General features: G+C 33.8%; 1 protein-coding gene across 2 annotated transcripts; it reads right to left on the minus strand.

Moving 5' to 3' along the window:
• Positions 1–1776: 1776 nt before the first annotated feature.
• Positions 1777–15891, minus strand: LOC118266760 (ero1-like protein). Of its 2 annotated transcripts, none has more exons than XM_035580292.2 (2): positions 14258–15891; positions 1777–1916 (listed from the first exon to the last, which is right to left on the minus strand). In XM_035580292.2, the coding sequence occupies exons 1-2, from the start codon at positions 15700–15702 to the stop codon at positions 1865–1867; spliced, it is 1497 nt and encodes a 498-aa protein (XP_035436185.2). In that variant the 5' UTR covers positions 15703–15891; the 3' UTR covers positions 1777–1864. The 2 variants fall into 2 exon arrangements, with proteins under 2 accessions (XP_035436185.2, XP_035436184.2); XM_035580291.2 differs by lacking the exon at positions 1777–1916 and adding an exon at positions 4055–5198 and having other exon boundaries at positions 14258–15890.
• Between the last annotated feature and the right edge of the window lie 90 nt (positions 15892–15981).

The raw sequence follows: 15981 nt of genomic DNA on the forward strand, positions 1-15981 counted from the left end.
ATTTCTCCGTATCAAAATTGCTCAAGACTATAAGAAAACCTCGTTCGGGGAATACCAACTTAACAGGTAAAAAACAAATACAATAATATTGCAAGACAAACAAATGCATCATCCATCGCACTTGAGAAGCCAACTTGCTAAAGATCACGTAGTACTGGCGAAGTGGTGACGCAGAGCGCTGTATTGTTGATAAAAGTTTAGTACTACGTCCTATTTTTAGGTATCAGTAGGTAATTAGTCAGTTTTTGTAGAATGCCGGGTTTAACACGCAGACAAGTTGGCGTCACCTTCCTTGTTTACTTACTCACCTATATAGCTACATATGTAGGCTAGGTACATAATGCTACCTGATGTTATTTTATACCCAACCACCCCAGTATTGAAGATTATTTGTTTATTATGATTTTCGTATATTCCAGAGTCGGTAGCCAAATGCAACTTTAGCTCTTGTCCGTCTATCGAGAGAGTAGAAAACTCAATGTGTATTGTTCACCCCATTTCTTGGAGATGATATTGACAAGTGGTAAAATTTACATCAATCCCATATACATTAATTTTCTACTCTCTTTGTAGACAAGCGCTAAGTGGCATTTGGCTAGAGGCTCAGGGCCACTGGATATAAGGAGCTCGATGCCCGGGACCAAAAAAAAATTGTATAGCGATTTCAGATACCTATTCGAAATTTTCAGTGACAGCACAGTGGGAATAGAGTCTATATGGTAAGGTTCAAAGGTCTCTCTATCACTACTGTAACACTGAAACAAGTTGGAAGTAGAAACTAAGTATGAGTTTTCTTCTCCTCTAATCATATCATCGGTTTTGAGGGATACCTCAAATACATAGATAACCTCTAGCCTACGTTGCAACGCATTGCAAGTAGTTAAGGAAAAAAACATTAAATTCGAAAAACTACACGAGACATAACAATGTCTAATTATAATAACTGATTAACTTATTTATTTACCTTGAACGCTGTAAATAAACCAAAATTATCACATACGAATATAATACAATTATGTTGAGGAAAATTGACACACACAACAGACCATTAATTGTGTTTTAATGCATAACTTGTTTTCCGAAGACCTATGCAATAAATTGGTACCTAACCAATCAAACTAATTGAATTATTATAAAATAGGTAGCGTGCCTATCGCTATAGATTTGCCATTTATTTTATTGTTAGGGTCTGGTCCATAATACCTATCTAAATAGTTGTTCTGACACATCTTTAGAGGTATTTTTCTATACAACAAAACATCTTTATAGTACTAGGCGAAAAGTTGTATTTTCGTCAACGTCAACGTCACGCTTTTTATCCCCGAAGGGGTAGGTAGTAGTGCACAATACGGCACGTAATGCCGCTATAGTTGCAATGTACACCCACTTTTTATCATTTGTGTCATAAGTCCCATATTAGGGGGTGAGCCTGTTGCTATATACTGCGACAATTTCGATAAACCGAAAAAAGCCCAGTAAAACTTTGCCCGACCCGGGAATCGAACCCGAGACTCCCTGTCCGGCAGTCGCACTTACGAATACTCGACCAACGAGGCAGTCAAGTTGTATTTTCTCATACAGAAGTTGGACCTAAATGTCCATATTTGCGATTTTGTGCATAAAACCTATTACCTAGTTATACTATACAGTAAGTTTTAATAGGTACCAAGGTTTCAATTAGAATTCTTCATAGTTTCGCTTGTTCCATCAACTTAATGATGCTATTTTACATTAATGCTAAAATATTATAAAGAAACTTACAACTGAAAAACAATGTAAAGGCTATAAAGTATATTAAATGACTGGGTCAAAGTTATAAAATGTGATATAAAGTAGGTAATAAATAACTACGAAACTCTCGTTCTCATGTAGATCCTTTTGCGCATGTCAGAAATACTGGTTTTTCGTTGAGAGACCTGAAAACCAAATCAATTTAAATTGAAACAATCAAATTCAAAGCGTCGATAACGATCGTGTTAGTGCATAAATGCGCAAACGCACAATAGCAGTTAATTTTGCAATAATTGTTAACACAAGAATAACTCGCAAACTCGTCAAACTTCACCACACCTAAACATTTTCGCGCTCAAATTCATTTTTAATCTGTAACACTGAGGGGCACACAAAAGAGGTTAAAACGTCAATAAATAAAAAGCAAACAAAAAGTTAATACATTTATTTAAAAATTAAATTAAATAAAAATGAAATTGTCATGATATTTGAATCTAAAAATCACAGACGTTTATACTAATATATTACTCTATTTCATATTTGTTTTTGCGTAAAGCAATCAATAAAACGTGTTACGATCGTAACTCGAACGGGGCGTCGATTTTATTGTATCGATAAGGATTAATTAAACGTAACAATCAGTACATGGAATGCAAATGGCTTAAAAGTCGTTTACGAGGCCAATTCCACTAGTTACTTTTAGCGAAATTAATTAAAAATCAAATATACAACTGCTTTGCTTTAACGAGTAAAAGTTAATGGAAATGAGCGATAATAATTAATTCTCATCATATTTCAACAATCATAGAAACGGTAATTTAACAAACAATTCATAGCAATACAAAGAACAAAAACAATAAATTGTAAATAAAAACTATAGATGCCTATTATAAAATTATAATTAAATTACAAATATCAATAAATAAATTCAAAAAATAAAATGGCCAATTCTTTACAGCTCTTGTACGCAACGGACAAATGGGTACATTATAGAATTGGGCACACTATGATAGAAAAAAAAACGACAATATGTCATAGTGCTATATAAATAAATAATTCATGTAAGTATATGTTTACAGGAACGATCACAAATAACTGCGAAAGGAACTAAACTATTGAAGTGTTGCCATATCAAGTAAAATATTTATTACAGCTAGTAATACTTAATGTACATCATTCCGTTTGCGACCAAATTGACTTATCAGTAGATGTCTCATATAATGTAATAAAACATTATTTTTAGACAGTTTTAAAAAACAGAGGCATTGCACACAGTAAAAATTTATCAAGATAGATACTATTTTAACTTTCCACACAGCTTAATTCTATAACAATATTTAATAATTTGACTGTATAATGTATAGGGCTTAAGCATGTTTTTTCTACTAAATAAATAAATAAATAAACAAGCCAAAAAATTTTCATTCAAAACAGAAAAGAGTAAGATTGTTATCAGAATCTATGGTATCCAATTTTGAATACAGATCGTCTGTTTCATTTACCGATAACAAAACTACAATGACTTTTGGTTAATTTAGTTTTTTGGATAATAGCCAATTACAATTGGGATTGTATCAATGTAATATCAACCTTGAATTTAAATGTGTCCAAACAATGTTAGGATACACATTACATTATTATTTTAAATAAAAACCTTTTCAAACTTCATTCGTCCCATAAAATTTACATTATCATCAAAATCACAAAAATGGACTTAGGTCCTTAGTTTGGTTATAATTTTCCCGCCTTTCTAAGTACCCAAACTGCAAAGATATTTTTTTTTTCTTATCAGTACTGTTCTGCAGGTCACTACTTACTCGTAAATATATGAAATCATAAGACCTTTTTTTACAATTAAAATAGTAGAAAGTAAAAGTTTTTGCCCAGGCTGTAAAATTTATAGGAACCAATAAAACGATAGTTCGTTTGAAGTTAAAATAAACGTTAAAAATGGCTAAAATGGAAGCATAGGCTATTGCACGTTGTTATTGCTTGCAGATGACTAGAGAAAATAAATATTATGGAACTTTAAGACCAATTTAAATTAAAGATTTAAGTAACAAAACATGCACGCGTTACTTATTGGAAATTCCGAAACATACACATAAAAATTTTGATATCCAATTGATGATGCAAACCCAGGCAATAGCATTGATAATAATCGAAAACATTTAATATAATATGTTTTGTGACTTCATATTTCGGATTTTGTCGCGCAAAGAAACTTTTACTTCTCGGTACCGTACGTCATCACTGGCAACACACACTGGTTGTACATCCTGGTCTTAAAACGAGATTTTATAACACACTTTACATATTAAAATAGTCCCGATTATACTGGTCATCCAAATAAATACAGTATTGTAATACAGGCTACACAAGAATGGAATAACAGAATGAGTGTCCAAATGCCTTGTTTTTCAGTTTTAAATTAATTACTTATCATTTAACCTTAGTCTAAACATGACACAAAATAAAGGGCAAAGCTGAACATCTGAAGGCCGGGGCAAGAAAAAAGAAATAGAATTTAGAATTTTAATTTTGGAAGACCTATATTGTTCATGTATTGTTCATTCGATATTCCAAACGTCAGAATGTAAAAAAAAAATCAGCGACCTTGTGTTTATTGGTCAATTAATATTTGAATTAAGAATTGATCGTTTTGCTCTGATTTGAAAATGAAAAAGATACATAATTGTCATTAGTGTCTTATTAAAAACAAATAATAGTGGCGTGTCAGTGGCCATATTCATTATAATGAGTAACGAACACGACACGTCAACCGACATTAAAATAATAGGTTTCCACAATTACTCTACGATTATCGACACGACTGGGATTTGAAATCGATACTCAACGATGTTCAGCTTTGCCCTATATAAAAATTATTAAGCTCAACACTTCACTGGGTATTTCAATAAATATTTAAGTCTTGTGATGAATTTAAAATAGGTTGGCGTTATAAGGAAGTCAACTAACACTTAACTATGAAGATAAAAAAGAAGTAACAAAAATAGAATGAAAAATAGTCGAATATTTATAATTTCAATAACAATGAGTATGACAATATTTTGATAATTTCACTTTGAAAGAGTATTAGGAAGTCTGCCTCTGAATTTGTCTTACTTCTGATACAAGAGTAGCTGTAAAAAAGTACTTTAGAAAAAGTAAAAACAAAAAATAAAAAACAGTCTACACTCCGTTTAAAGTCAGGATAGACTATTCTAAATAAATACTATACTTAAAAATCCCGTACTCGTAAACCGAGTAGGGCAATTCCTCCCGTCCTTTCATCTACAATTAATTAAGTCCCTAACGCAAAACAGAGTGACTTGAAGGAACATGGAATTACTCTAAGTCCCAATAACGCCAATAAGATTATTCTAGAACTATTTGTCTATTCTTCTCACTTCATATCCCGGATACTCCCGAATAACGGTTGCTTTTGTTCTCCTTCTCTTTGCGAGCTGCGTAAAACATTTAATTTCTTATTATTTCTTACCAAAAAAAAATTAAACAAATGACAATTTTGACAGTTAAAATGGTGGTAATGATTTTCTCAATGATCGAATGTTATTCATTATTTTCTAGATTATAAAATGGCGATGCATGCATCTGATTGATTATAATGCCTTTTTTGTGCTTATGTATTTGCCGTTTGCTATGTTCAGACAACAAAACTTATTTCTAAAATGGTAATTTCATTTCTTGCACAATTTACTATAGCGGCCAAAAGCCGTCCCATATTATATAAAAAAACAATTATATCAGCAAAATATTTGTCATCTAAACATATGACAAACCAGGGGTGGGTAAACCCATGAGTCAGTTCCAAATTTACGATTCTTCGAAATGGAAATGGATGAGTAGTAAATTTAGTATCTAAAGTAGACAAAACAGTCGAAAAATCGAGTAGAATAATATTATAAAGACATTAATAAAAGATCGGATTCTTGTCATTTTAGAAACATTTTAAACTTTTTGATCCTTCATGAAGATAACCCACCTCTGGTCTGTATTTAGTTTATGGCCTGTAATCATGACTGGTTTTAAAACTTAAAACTATTCCCAAACTATGACTGACATGCAATTTACAGAAAATAGTATACTTTTTACCATTATAGTTTAAAAAAGGATATTGTAGTGACCGGACAGCAACTTTTTGTTGATAAAAAAAATTGCCATAGCTAATTTTTCCCTTATTAGATCACTCTAATATCCTTTTAATAAACTAACACCACATTTCCCAGCCAGAACTAAACCACTACTGGCACAATACTCTTACTTAACTATAATTAAATATTTACATTATGCACATGCATTTCAAGTATAATAAATTCCGCTACATGCACAAAGACACGTGTACGTTTAGCGTAGAGACAATCACTTTCGCAGACAAAGCAAATATTTGTCAATACGAACACCTGAGCCATTTCCCACGATACTCCACGTAAATATGACGTCTATTTGTACGAGGCTATGGTCAATAATGGCATACAACCAATTTGATGACTAAAATGGGTAAGAAAATCAATTTTGTGCTTAAGATAACCCCTTCTTTTAGTCCTAAATATCATACCTGCTAACTGACAATTTAGTCCCAAATTACTTTTTTTATGACAATAGACATAAAACTCATATCCGCATATATTGAATTCCCTTCTATCCAAAATTTCTTTACCAATAAGTTTCTAGAGCTATGTAAAAATTTCATAAGTGAAAGTGACAAAATTCACTCGTTCGTATGTAGTTATCTACATCTGGTGTAAAATTTGATTCTCAACACTTAGGAGTTATTGGTACTTCAACGACGATATAAGATAACGAGAGAATAGATGCTTTAATGTAGGTATGGGTTTGACATAATTTGTCGAACGTCAGTATCAATCACACTTTTCTTTTCTCCTGTTCAACTAACGCTTAAGCAACTTCCAAAATGAACCACAATTTTGCCAAAAAATACAGACGAATATTTTAACAATCTAAAAATATATTCCAAAAACAAATTGTGTCAACACGAATAAATATCATCTGTAGTTACTGAATGATGTAAATGTGATACATTTTGTTGTAAATCGAATGTGTCGTGGCCAATGGTCTGAAAACCTTTGTTAAACTCTAGTCAGCCATCACGATTCCACAAAATGGAAAACATGACACGAATAGCTTGCCTACACATTTCCACTCTATTATTATCTAATTTTATGTATAACATTTTTTTAACGATGGATCGGATTTGTCTGGATCAGAAGTCCGTTAGTATTTTACATGGAGTGACTTTGAATTTTTTTTTACGGGGGAAAATCCTTCAAATACTTTACCGCCTTGGGCGAAGCGAGAGGGACTGTCAGACTCTTACAGACTAAAAACAACACATCTACTCTGTATTATACTTCGCATCCCTGCGGGGCTTAGACCACTTCAATCCTCCAGTCAAGAATTATATTTGGCAGTAGTAGCTGTTATTACTTATAGGGCTAATATGACAAAATACCCATGAAAAATATCAGAGGTAGATACTGTGTCGTTAGTAGAAGTGTATTAATTATTTTGATTGATGTAATCAAATTCGGAAACTCAACTGTTCAAAGAAAAGTGACGTGACTTCTAGCATTGATGTCACACTTAAAATGTCACCTTTAATAATAATTTGCCCGTTATCTCATTATTTATTAGATAACTTCGCGATCGTAATAATAATATTGTTTTTAATATCGAATGTTATCAGTTTTACTGGGAAATCCGTTATAGATCCTCGAGATATTGAGTTGAGGTGTTATATTGAACAATAAATTGCACCTGGCCTCATTATTGTTATTCATTGGTATTATTTATAAGTGCATTAATAGACTCCCATAAAACTATGGCCTCGGTATTATTAATGTGCTTATTTTATGACTGAGAAAAGACTGTAAAATATAGTCTAACCTCGAGACGGGAAAAACGTATTAAAACTTTTAGAACATCAGGGGCCTTAATACAAGTTTGCTTCACATTGAACGAAAACGAAACGAGAGCGCGTTCGGCGCTCTGATTGGTTGGTTAATTTAAGCCGGCCAATCAGAGTGCTGAACATAACGTAACGTAAACGTAAAGCAAACTCGTACTAAGGATACAGAAAGCGTTTCTTCGTATTACTCTATGAAACACGTGCGTAAAAGTATCCGCTACTGTCTATTGGCAACACGATTAAATGGTAACGTGATAATCTCTCTCATCCAATAGTGTTAGTTCCAAATTAATGCGTTTCCTAGACGGATAAATTCTGTTTCTTTTACTTAAGTTTTACAGGTAGTACCTTTTAAGAATGTTTAGACATTTTTATCTTCCGATTCTTCAACTTGAAAACCCCCCTTTTTAAAACCACCATGTTAAGTATATCGCGATATCAGACTTCCGCCCATTTGCATACAATTACCGCCGAAATGACGTATACCATATGGCTTACTTTACTGATAATATAAATCTGATTAAACTGTCGATTTGTTATTTTTGAATCCATATCGACACTTCTAGAATTACGATTCGCTGCGGTAAATAATTCCATTGAAATTAAATCCCTATCAAATTGGGATTACCAAGAAAGGTGGCGTTCTCATTATTAAAATGAACTGATACATTCATTGCAAAAAAAGCAGTTGGATTAAGGACTTCCTTCTTTTATAAGTCGGTTAAAAAGGGATGATACTATCATTAAAATGACAGGTCACCTTGACCTTCAAAAGACGACAAAAAATAACTCACCCATCAAGTATCGAATTCATGCACATGTGATACAGGTTGATAATTGCGAAATTTTATGAACGTGTAAAACATTGGGAAACGTACTTTAGGTTAGTTTCCGAGGATAATAATAACTTATATAAATAAAATAATAAAACAGTTATTGTTCAGCGAATAACAGAAATAAACTGCAAATCTGTGTTTATTAGCGGTCGCCATGAGGAAAATCAAGTCACGGGAGGAGTTTCGTTGAGTTAATTATAAGTTACTCTTATTACACACTCACAGTCCAGGAGAATTGGCATTGTGGCATATTTTTCGGTTGCATTTCTTGCATGGTTTAGGCTGGTGTTTATACAGAGCAGATATAGCACTATTTCTATTACGGTACATTTTGTCCAAAACTCTACAAGATTAGTTAATGATATAATTCCAAATCACCTGAATTAAACATATGTACATATAGTTAATGAATTTTTAAGTAATTTCTAAACTTCTAAAGTAATGTTTAATTTTGGCACACCTTTAGACATAGGTAATTAAACAGACTATGTCTACAGACGGTTATCGTGTCACCTTGAACCCAGCGCCGAGTTCCAACAGATGTACACTACACAATACCTACATATTTTGTGTACATTATTATATTTATTATACATTTGTTTTGCCAATTCGTTCAAGGATAATTTTATTTTTCCGCTTGACGTTAGTCAAATTAAACTAAAATAATCTGCACTTGGATTAAAACGTACCAGTCTTCATACATACCTACTGTATTTTTAATAATGGAATAGGTGGCAAACGAGCAAACGAGTCACCCGCAACACCAGAGGAAAACAGGAGCGTTGCCGGCCTTTTAAAAAGGAGTATGCTCTTTTCTTGAAGGTTTGAAGGTCGTATTGGTTCGGAAATACAGCCAACAACACCTCATTCCACAGTTTACACGAAGTCTTACGCCGTATCTATCTAATTGCAGTAAACTCAAAAACTACTGAACCGATTTTTATATGATTTTCAACAAAGGATAGTGACTGATTTCAGAAATTTATAATAAGTTGTATCTTGTAAACTTTCGAATACCGCAGGCAAAACTGCTGTCGGCAACCAGATAAACAGAATACAAAACAAGATCAATCAAAATAAAATTTCAATTATCTAAAAAGCTATGGATTTCTTGTGGATGGATTCTATAATATTTATCTACGACAAGCCCCTGGCAATCGCTATTTAGTATTTACTTACTTTATATTATTTATCAACCTTATCTCTGAATATTATGACAAGATGTTTTCCCAACATTGTAAAGGCCACGTCAGACTTAAAGCAGACGTATTATGAATCGGTGTCACTGGCAGGCAGATAATTACGCCATATTTTGGTAGATGACGAAGCTCCATTTACCTCCTACTCTCGACCTACGTGACATAAACGACGTGGCCCAAACGGCCATGTTGAAAAATATTTTGGCTCTGAATTCCATTTTTGAATCTCACTCTATTTTTAATTTTTATGCTAAGTTTTCAGCCAGTATTGATATATCGGTTTAGGTATCGATTAAAAATAAGGATGTTTAATTGATTCTAGACAGTCCATTTAGATTTGACTGTTTTAATTAGATAGGACATTAGAATATATTTAAATAAAATCTTAAAGGGATTCGAGATATCTTCTAGCCGAGACGTAAATAATAATTAGAGCGAAACTTATTATTCGTTTTCTAAATCCACTTTCCACTGTGACGACGTCTATTTTCCATTTCGCATGCATTTGACAATTTTACTGAGTTTACTTTTATTTTTAAGTAAATAAGATAGGCCGGTAAACGAGCTGACGGATTACCTGATGGTAAGCAATGTGCCGCCAATGGACGCCCGAAACGAGGCGTTGCGAGTGCGTTGCCGCCCTTTGGTCATTAGAATTTTGGGGGAGGGGGATTTGATGTTTGGATAACAGTAATTATCGTGAATTTAGTTAGTATTTAGAAATTCCCTTCTACGGATTTAATATGAAGCACGTTTATTCAACAATATGCTAGACAATGAAAATTATTTAGGTAGGACGACGATGAATCCCGGATATTTAACTATACGAACTGTCAAAGGTAAGTAACATCTTTGTAAACATTTACATAACTATATTGTTAGTTTAAATAATACGTAAATTCCGATTCTTGATTAATTTAAAACATTTTTTTCCTATTACATGACAAAGGCTAGCGAAATTGTTCACTTTAGTTAGTAACCTAATTTGCTACGAAGTGAATTAAATAATGTTTTTATAGAAAACATTTTTGGCGCAGTTTTGTTTAATTTATTATTTTGGCGCGCGTATCGACCTAAATACCAAATAATTGTATTTAAATAAGAAATACTGCCGTAGTCAGAGGACTATTTCTTAGGAATTAATGATTTTGTAATGAAAACTGTTGCTAAGGACTGGGTTAAGTAACTTTTATTATTTTTTTATTAAATTACTCTGAATGCGTTTCGTCAGTTAGTCTTAATTGGTAACATACATTTGCTTAAATCTTTAAAAACTTATTAAAATTGGTTAAAAACAAACTGCTTTGTTATAAAAACGATGTACAACGTAATATATTTCGTATATTTAAAATTATTAATTCAGCACGCAGAATACGTACCTACGTTGTTTTAAACATGGAATGGGGAAACAGCTGTCACTAACAGACCAGTAACGTACTTTATGATTAAAACCTCATTATTGAGTTCATTAAAAATATACTGAACGTACCTATATTAATTATTATAATATTTTTAATTTTAGCGGTTAAATGGATTGGTTCTGTTTGCTTACACGAGCTTTAAATTAGAAAATGTGAAGGACATCAAAATTAAAAACATAAGAAGCTACCTTATCTATGTTTATAGTTAGTAGGTCTTGTTACGTTTAATGTTTTCTTCTCCTTTTCAAAAATAAGAAGGGACAATTTTCGTAAGCGATGACTCTAGCGAACGAAAAGTTTTTCTATTTCTTTTCCCGATCCGATAACGCAAAGCAGATATCGATTAAACCAAGTATATAGTACGATTAATGATTACTATTCTTAAAAATAAGGGTTCAAATCATGATTATAACCAAAGTCACTCCATCTAAAAAACCACTTATGTATTACCTACTAAGTTAAATGGCAAATAATCTTACGGCCTGCTTGGACAGGATAACTATGCCCGCATCCTAATGTACATAACATAAATCTGCAACACAAAATGAGTCGCTCGCCTACAAGGGCTACAGAACCGCACAGCGAAAATAATTCCGCCGCGAATATTTTCGCACCGCGTCGCGTCAATTTCGCGTGAAATTACCGGTGCGAGTTTTTAGGTAAGCATCCACAGGCTCGCAACGTACGCATCCCATGCATCGTACGCATCCGTATGACGTCATCAGTACGCATCGCATGTAGGCATTGCTGATGATGCGGTCCGTATGATGCGGATCAGTGGACGCAGTTGTATGAGTTTGTATACAAGACAAACTAAAATCCGTTGCGTGTGGTGCGACCTTTTTTCTCTTCTGCGGATACTGCCATAATAAGTGTAAGAGAATTGCGAAATAAATCCGCGCGAATTTTAGTGGGAGACAGGCACTAAGCTACAACATGTTAATTTACTTTCTTCCAAAATGTGCTAAAAATAACTTTTCCTTTCTACATGACTTAGGAATATGACACTACTGAACTTATATCACACTTACACAATCTCTTTTTTACGTCACGAGGTGATAATAGAGAATATATGTACATACATTTACCACAACACACAAATCTAAGCTTTATCTCTAGGACAACAAGGATGAGATTTGATTTTTCTTAGTTTATGATACATTATGAATGAGCTACCTATGACTTTTATATGTTTTTATGCTAATGCTGACACACGTTTTTATGTAGATTATTTCCCTAGTGCTACATTTTTGTAGTTTTTTAGAAAGTTTCAAAATCAGATGAAATAAATATTAGGTAAGTATGTACTAGTATGTAAATAACATATAGTAAACTAGTATTATTATCTACAAGTATTTATTAAAATAGTTAATTATTAAAATTACTAACCATTCTCCATTCCTGTTAAAGAATGACTCAGTTAGAATTTATCTTAAAACTTGTCTTTGTTTACTAACTACTTAGTTAGAATTTATCTTTAAAAAGTTGTTTACTACCACAGATGATAAATCGTGGGTTAAGAACTAGAGTAGCGTAAGGGCAAAAACTCAAAAATTTTTTTTTTCACCATTCGCTTTTTCAATCTCCATATTTGTATGTGCCGAAAAACTGGAACGATGTAGTGTGTAGATTGCTTAGTACAATAATAACGCATAAAAAAGAAGTTTGTTTATTGCCAAAAGGAAGTGTTTCTAGTTACTTACAATAATCTTGACATTATTTTGTCAATAAAGTTATGAGCACAACGATCGTAACTCGACTTACGAGCGGATAGGACACCGAATTATGATTTTGTAGCCTTAATTTGTTTCGTGCCAAATAAACGTAAGGAGCCGTTACTGCTTATGGGTCCTTGTTTTGTACGCGTCTGTAATTTTTCTCCGTGCCAAAAAAACGTAAGGGTGGGTTACGCTACTATTGCACTAAATAATTAAAGTAATGCAGTCCGTTATTATGACGTATGTCAACCAGTTTTAGAAAAATATATATATATTTTTTAAATTTAACCGTTTTTTTACCATAAATTTACAGTATTCTGTAGCCAATAAATAAAGCTTTATTTTAAGTAAAAACCAGATATACAGATACTATAGATTTTGCCATAAAAGACCTACAAGTTGACGGTAGGTAAATTTGAGTTGTTTTTCGGCTCTCCTGAGAAGTTGTCATTTTGCCCTTACGCTACTCTAGTTCTTAACCCACGAAATAAAACACCATCTATCATCCCACACAGAAAGCATAAGAACAAGCAAACAAACAAACACACACACACACACAGATTAAATAAACTCTACTTACAGCATTTAATAGAACTAGAAGCATTAAAATATTAAAGTTATTATAGGTAAACAGTAGCACATGCAAATTATAAATTAAATTAAAATATGCATTAAATAAAGTGCATTGAACTACAGAGGGATAATTGGAATAAATTATTTAATTTAGAAGTTGAGGCTTATGCATGCTACACACCTTATGATTTAACTCTGCAGTTTAAACAGGACAGTTAAATTTATAGGTCCATACAACCTACACACCTTACAATTGAACCATGCAGTTTTAACTGTTCAGTTTTATATCTATTCTTCATTTGATTCAGGTAAAACTGTACAGTTCAACTGTTTGCCACCACCACAATGTACAGCCTAAATACCTTACAATTATCTGTACAGTTGGACTGTACAATTAAAACTGCATAGCTAAATTGTTTAGTGTGTAGCTGCATAAAAGCCATGAACTTCATTCCTTGAAAGAACAATTGTTTTATGTATTCTGAAGTCATTACATCAGAAAGTATGACATAATGGCATGATTTTAATCTAGATAGATACAAGTAAAAGCTTAATCATTAACAAAGATAGTTATCAAATTAATAGATCTGAAGTTTTGATACAAAATTTCCTGTAATTTAATGCACTTTCCACATGTCTGGAACTTTCCATAGTTTTTAAATAGTGTTTAAATAAATATCCTTGACATCCACTCACTAGTTTTCATAGAAATAAATTATTATTTAGAATACAGTGGCAATGTCTGCAAAGGATATTTATTTAAACATTTTATAATCCAGCACCAAAATAACTACCTACAACAAAAATATAAAAAGCATGCAATTCTTACCTTAGCATTACTCGGAACTGCTCCAATTGTCGTATACTCTCCGAAAGTCTGGAGAATGCATTAAACAGTGCGACAACCTCCGTCCTCTGCAGCCTCTCGTGAGACTTGTGTCTGACGGGCAGCTTGCCCTGGTTCGGATCAGGTTCAGGACTGTTCCATTTACTAGAGAACAGTATCTTCAGTGCAGTTCCAAGACCTTGCGTCTGCAGCTTGCCCCACAACTTGCACTTGTCGCACCCAACGCAATCCATTATCCTTGAGATATTACGGAAGTGCTCTCGGAACTCCACCTTCAATTTTGCTGCTTGACTTCCTCCGTTAAACATTGATGACTCATTAAAGTGGTCAGGGAAGGAGTAAATTACACTCAGTAGGTTGTGGATGGCCTGCCGTGTCTCCTCATCCTCAGTAGGGTTGCCAGTGTAATATTCTTCCTTCTCTAAATAAGGACCAGCTTTGGCTAAAGCTCTCATCTCCAACAAGTAAACAAAGTATAAATTCTTTAACCAATTGGGACCTTCCCCAAAGGTCTGTGAGGGATCAAAACGGCGTTGGAACTCTTCAAGATTTGGGCCCCATTCTCCATCAGTAGTGAAACCAGCACCCTTCTCAAAGAGCAAGTATTTGGAACAGAGGTGGACATTTATACTGGTGTGCAGACCAGATATAGCTCTGTAGAAAACTCTCTTCTCTAAGCACATGTTGCCCAAATCTGATGTCATTACAAATGGGAAGGAGCTGTATGGGTTAGGCTTTGGCCGGAAACAATTTTCCTGGTATATGCTCTTCCAGATTCTGTTAGCTGAGGGTCCCTTGTAGCCAGTGAATCTCTCAGGGTTCAACAACAAGTCCACATATTCAGCATCAACATCCTTGTCATCATAGCCACAGAAGTTCTCCAGAGCGTCGTCATAGGCCTTCCATTTGGCGATTTCATGTTGACTGGCAGCACTGATGGTCATGTTCAAGTAGCCTAGGTCATGGTCGTGGTCGGCGTCAGTGCCACAGTTGCCTTGCGCCTCCTTCGTGTACTTGGTCACTGGAGTCTCGTCCAAGTGATCGTTCTCGTAACCATTCTCGTATCCAGGCACACTCTCCTTGGAACAGGTTTTAATATGACAGTACCTCATAGCACACTTACTGTCATCCGCCCAGAATGGACATTCTTTTTTCAAATTCACTTTGTAAAAGCGAAAGTAGTCCTTCCTCACCAGACTCTGGAGGCGCGGGAAAACCTTCACGTTATTGAAGTAATCGATGGTGTCAACATTGCACGAACAGTCGCCTAAAGACCCGTGGAGCTCGTCAAAGCATGCATTGCTGTCGCAAGGCTTTGTTTCATACAACTCGGTGTCGTAACCCACAGCTTGAACTATCACTAGAGCGAAAATTATAAACACTACACAATAATTTCTGTATGCCATTTCGGAAGCGACTTTCGCCATGGCATGAGTATTTCTAATAAGTAAATTTTAAGTAGACGACCGTATTCTATCACAGCACATTTAAGAATGATACTAATGAGTATTCACAAAGTGGTGAAAGTAGAGTTAAATTCACCGAAGACGAAACCGTAGGACGTGCTCAAACAAACGTTCGCACTTTTCATGATTCAAGACTGGTTTGACACTGACATTCCAATTTGACAAATCAATGCAGACCATGTAATGTCAAAGTCAAAGTAGCGTTCAAGTAAGAATCCACAAAAAACAATAATCACATTA

Source organism: Spodoptera frugiperda, chromosome 23 (genome assembly GCF_023101765.2).
Source record: "Spodoptera frugiperda isolate SF20-4 chromosome 23, AGI-APGP_CSIRO_Sfru_2.0, whole genome shotgun sequence".
NCBI classification, from domain to species: domain Eukaryota; kingdom Metazoa; phylum Arthropoda; class Insecta; order Lepidoptera; family Noctuidae; genus Spodoptera; species Spodoptera frugiperda.

Coding starts and splice junctions, on each gene's coding strand:
- LOC118266760 (XM_035580291.2), bottom strand. CDS start 15,702: ATGGCGAAAGTCGCTTCCGAAATGGCATACAGAAATTATTGTGTAGTG. Junction 5,199..14,257: donor CAGTTCCGAGTAATGCTAAG/GTAAGAATTGCA, acceptor TGTTTTACGCAG/CTCGCAAAGAGAAGGAGAAC.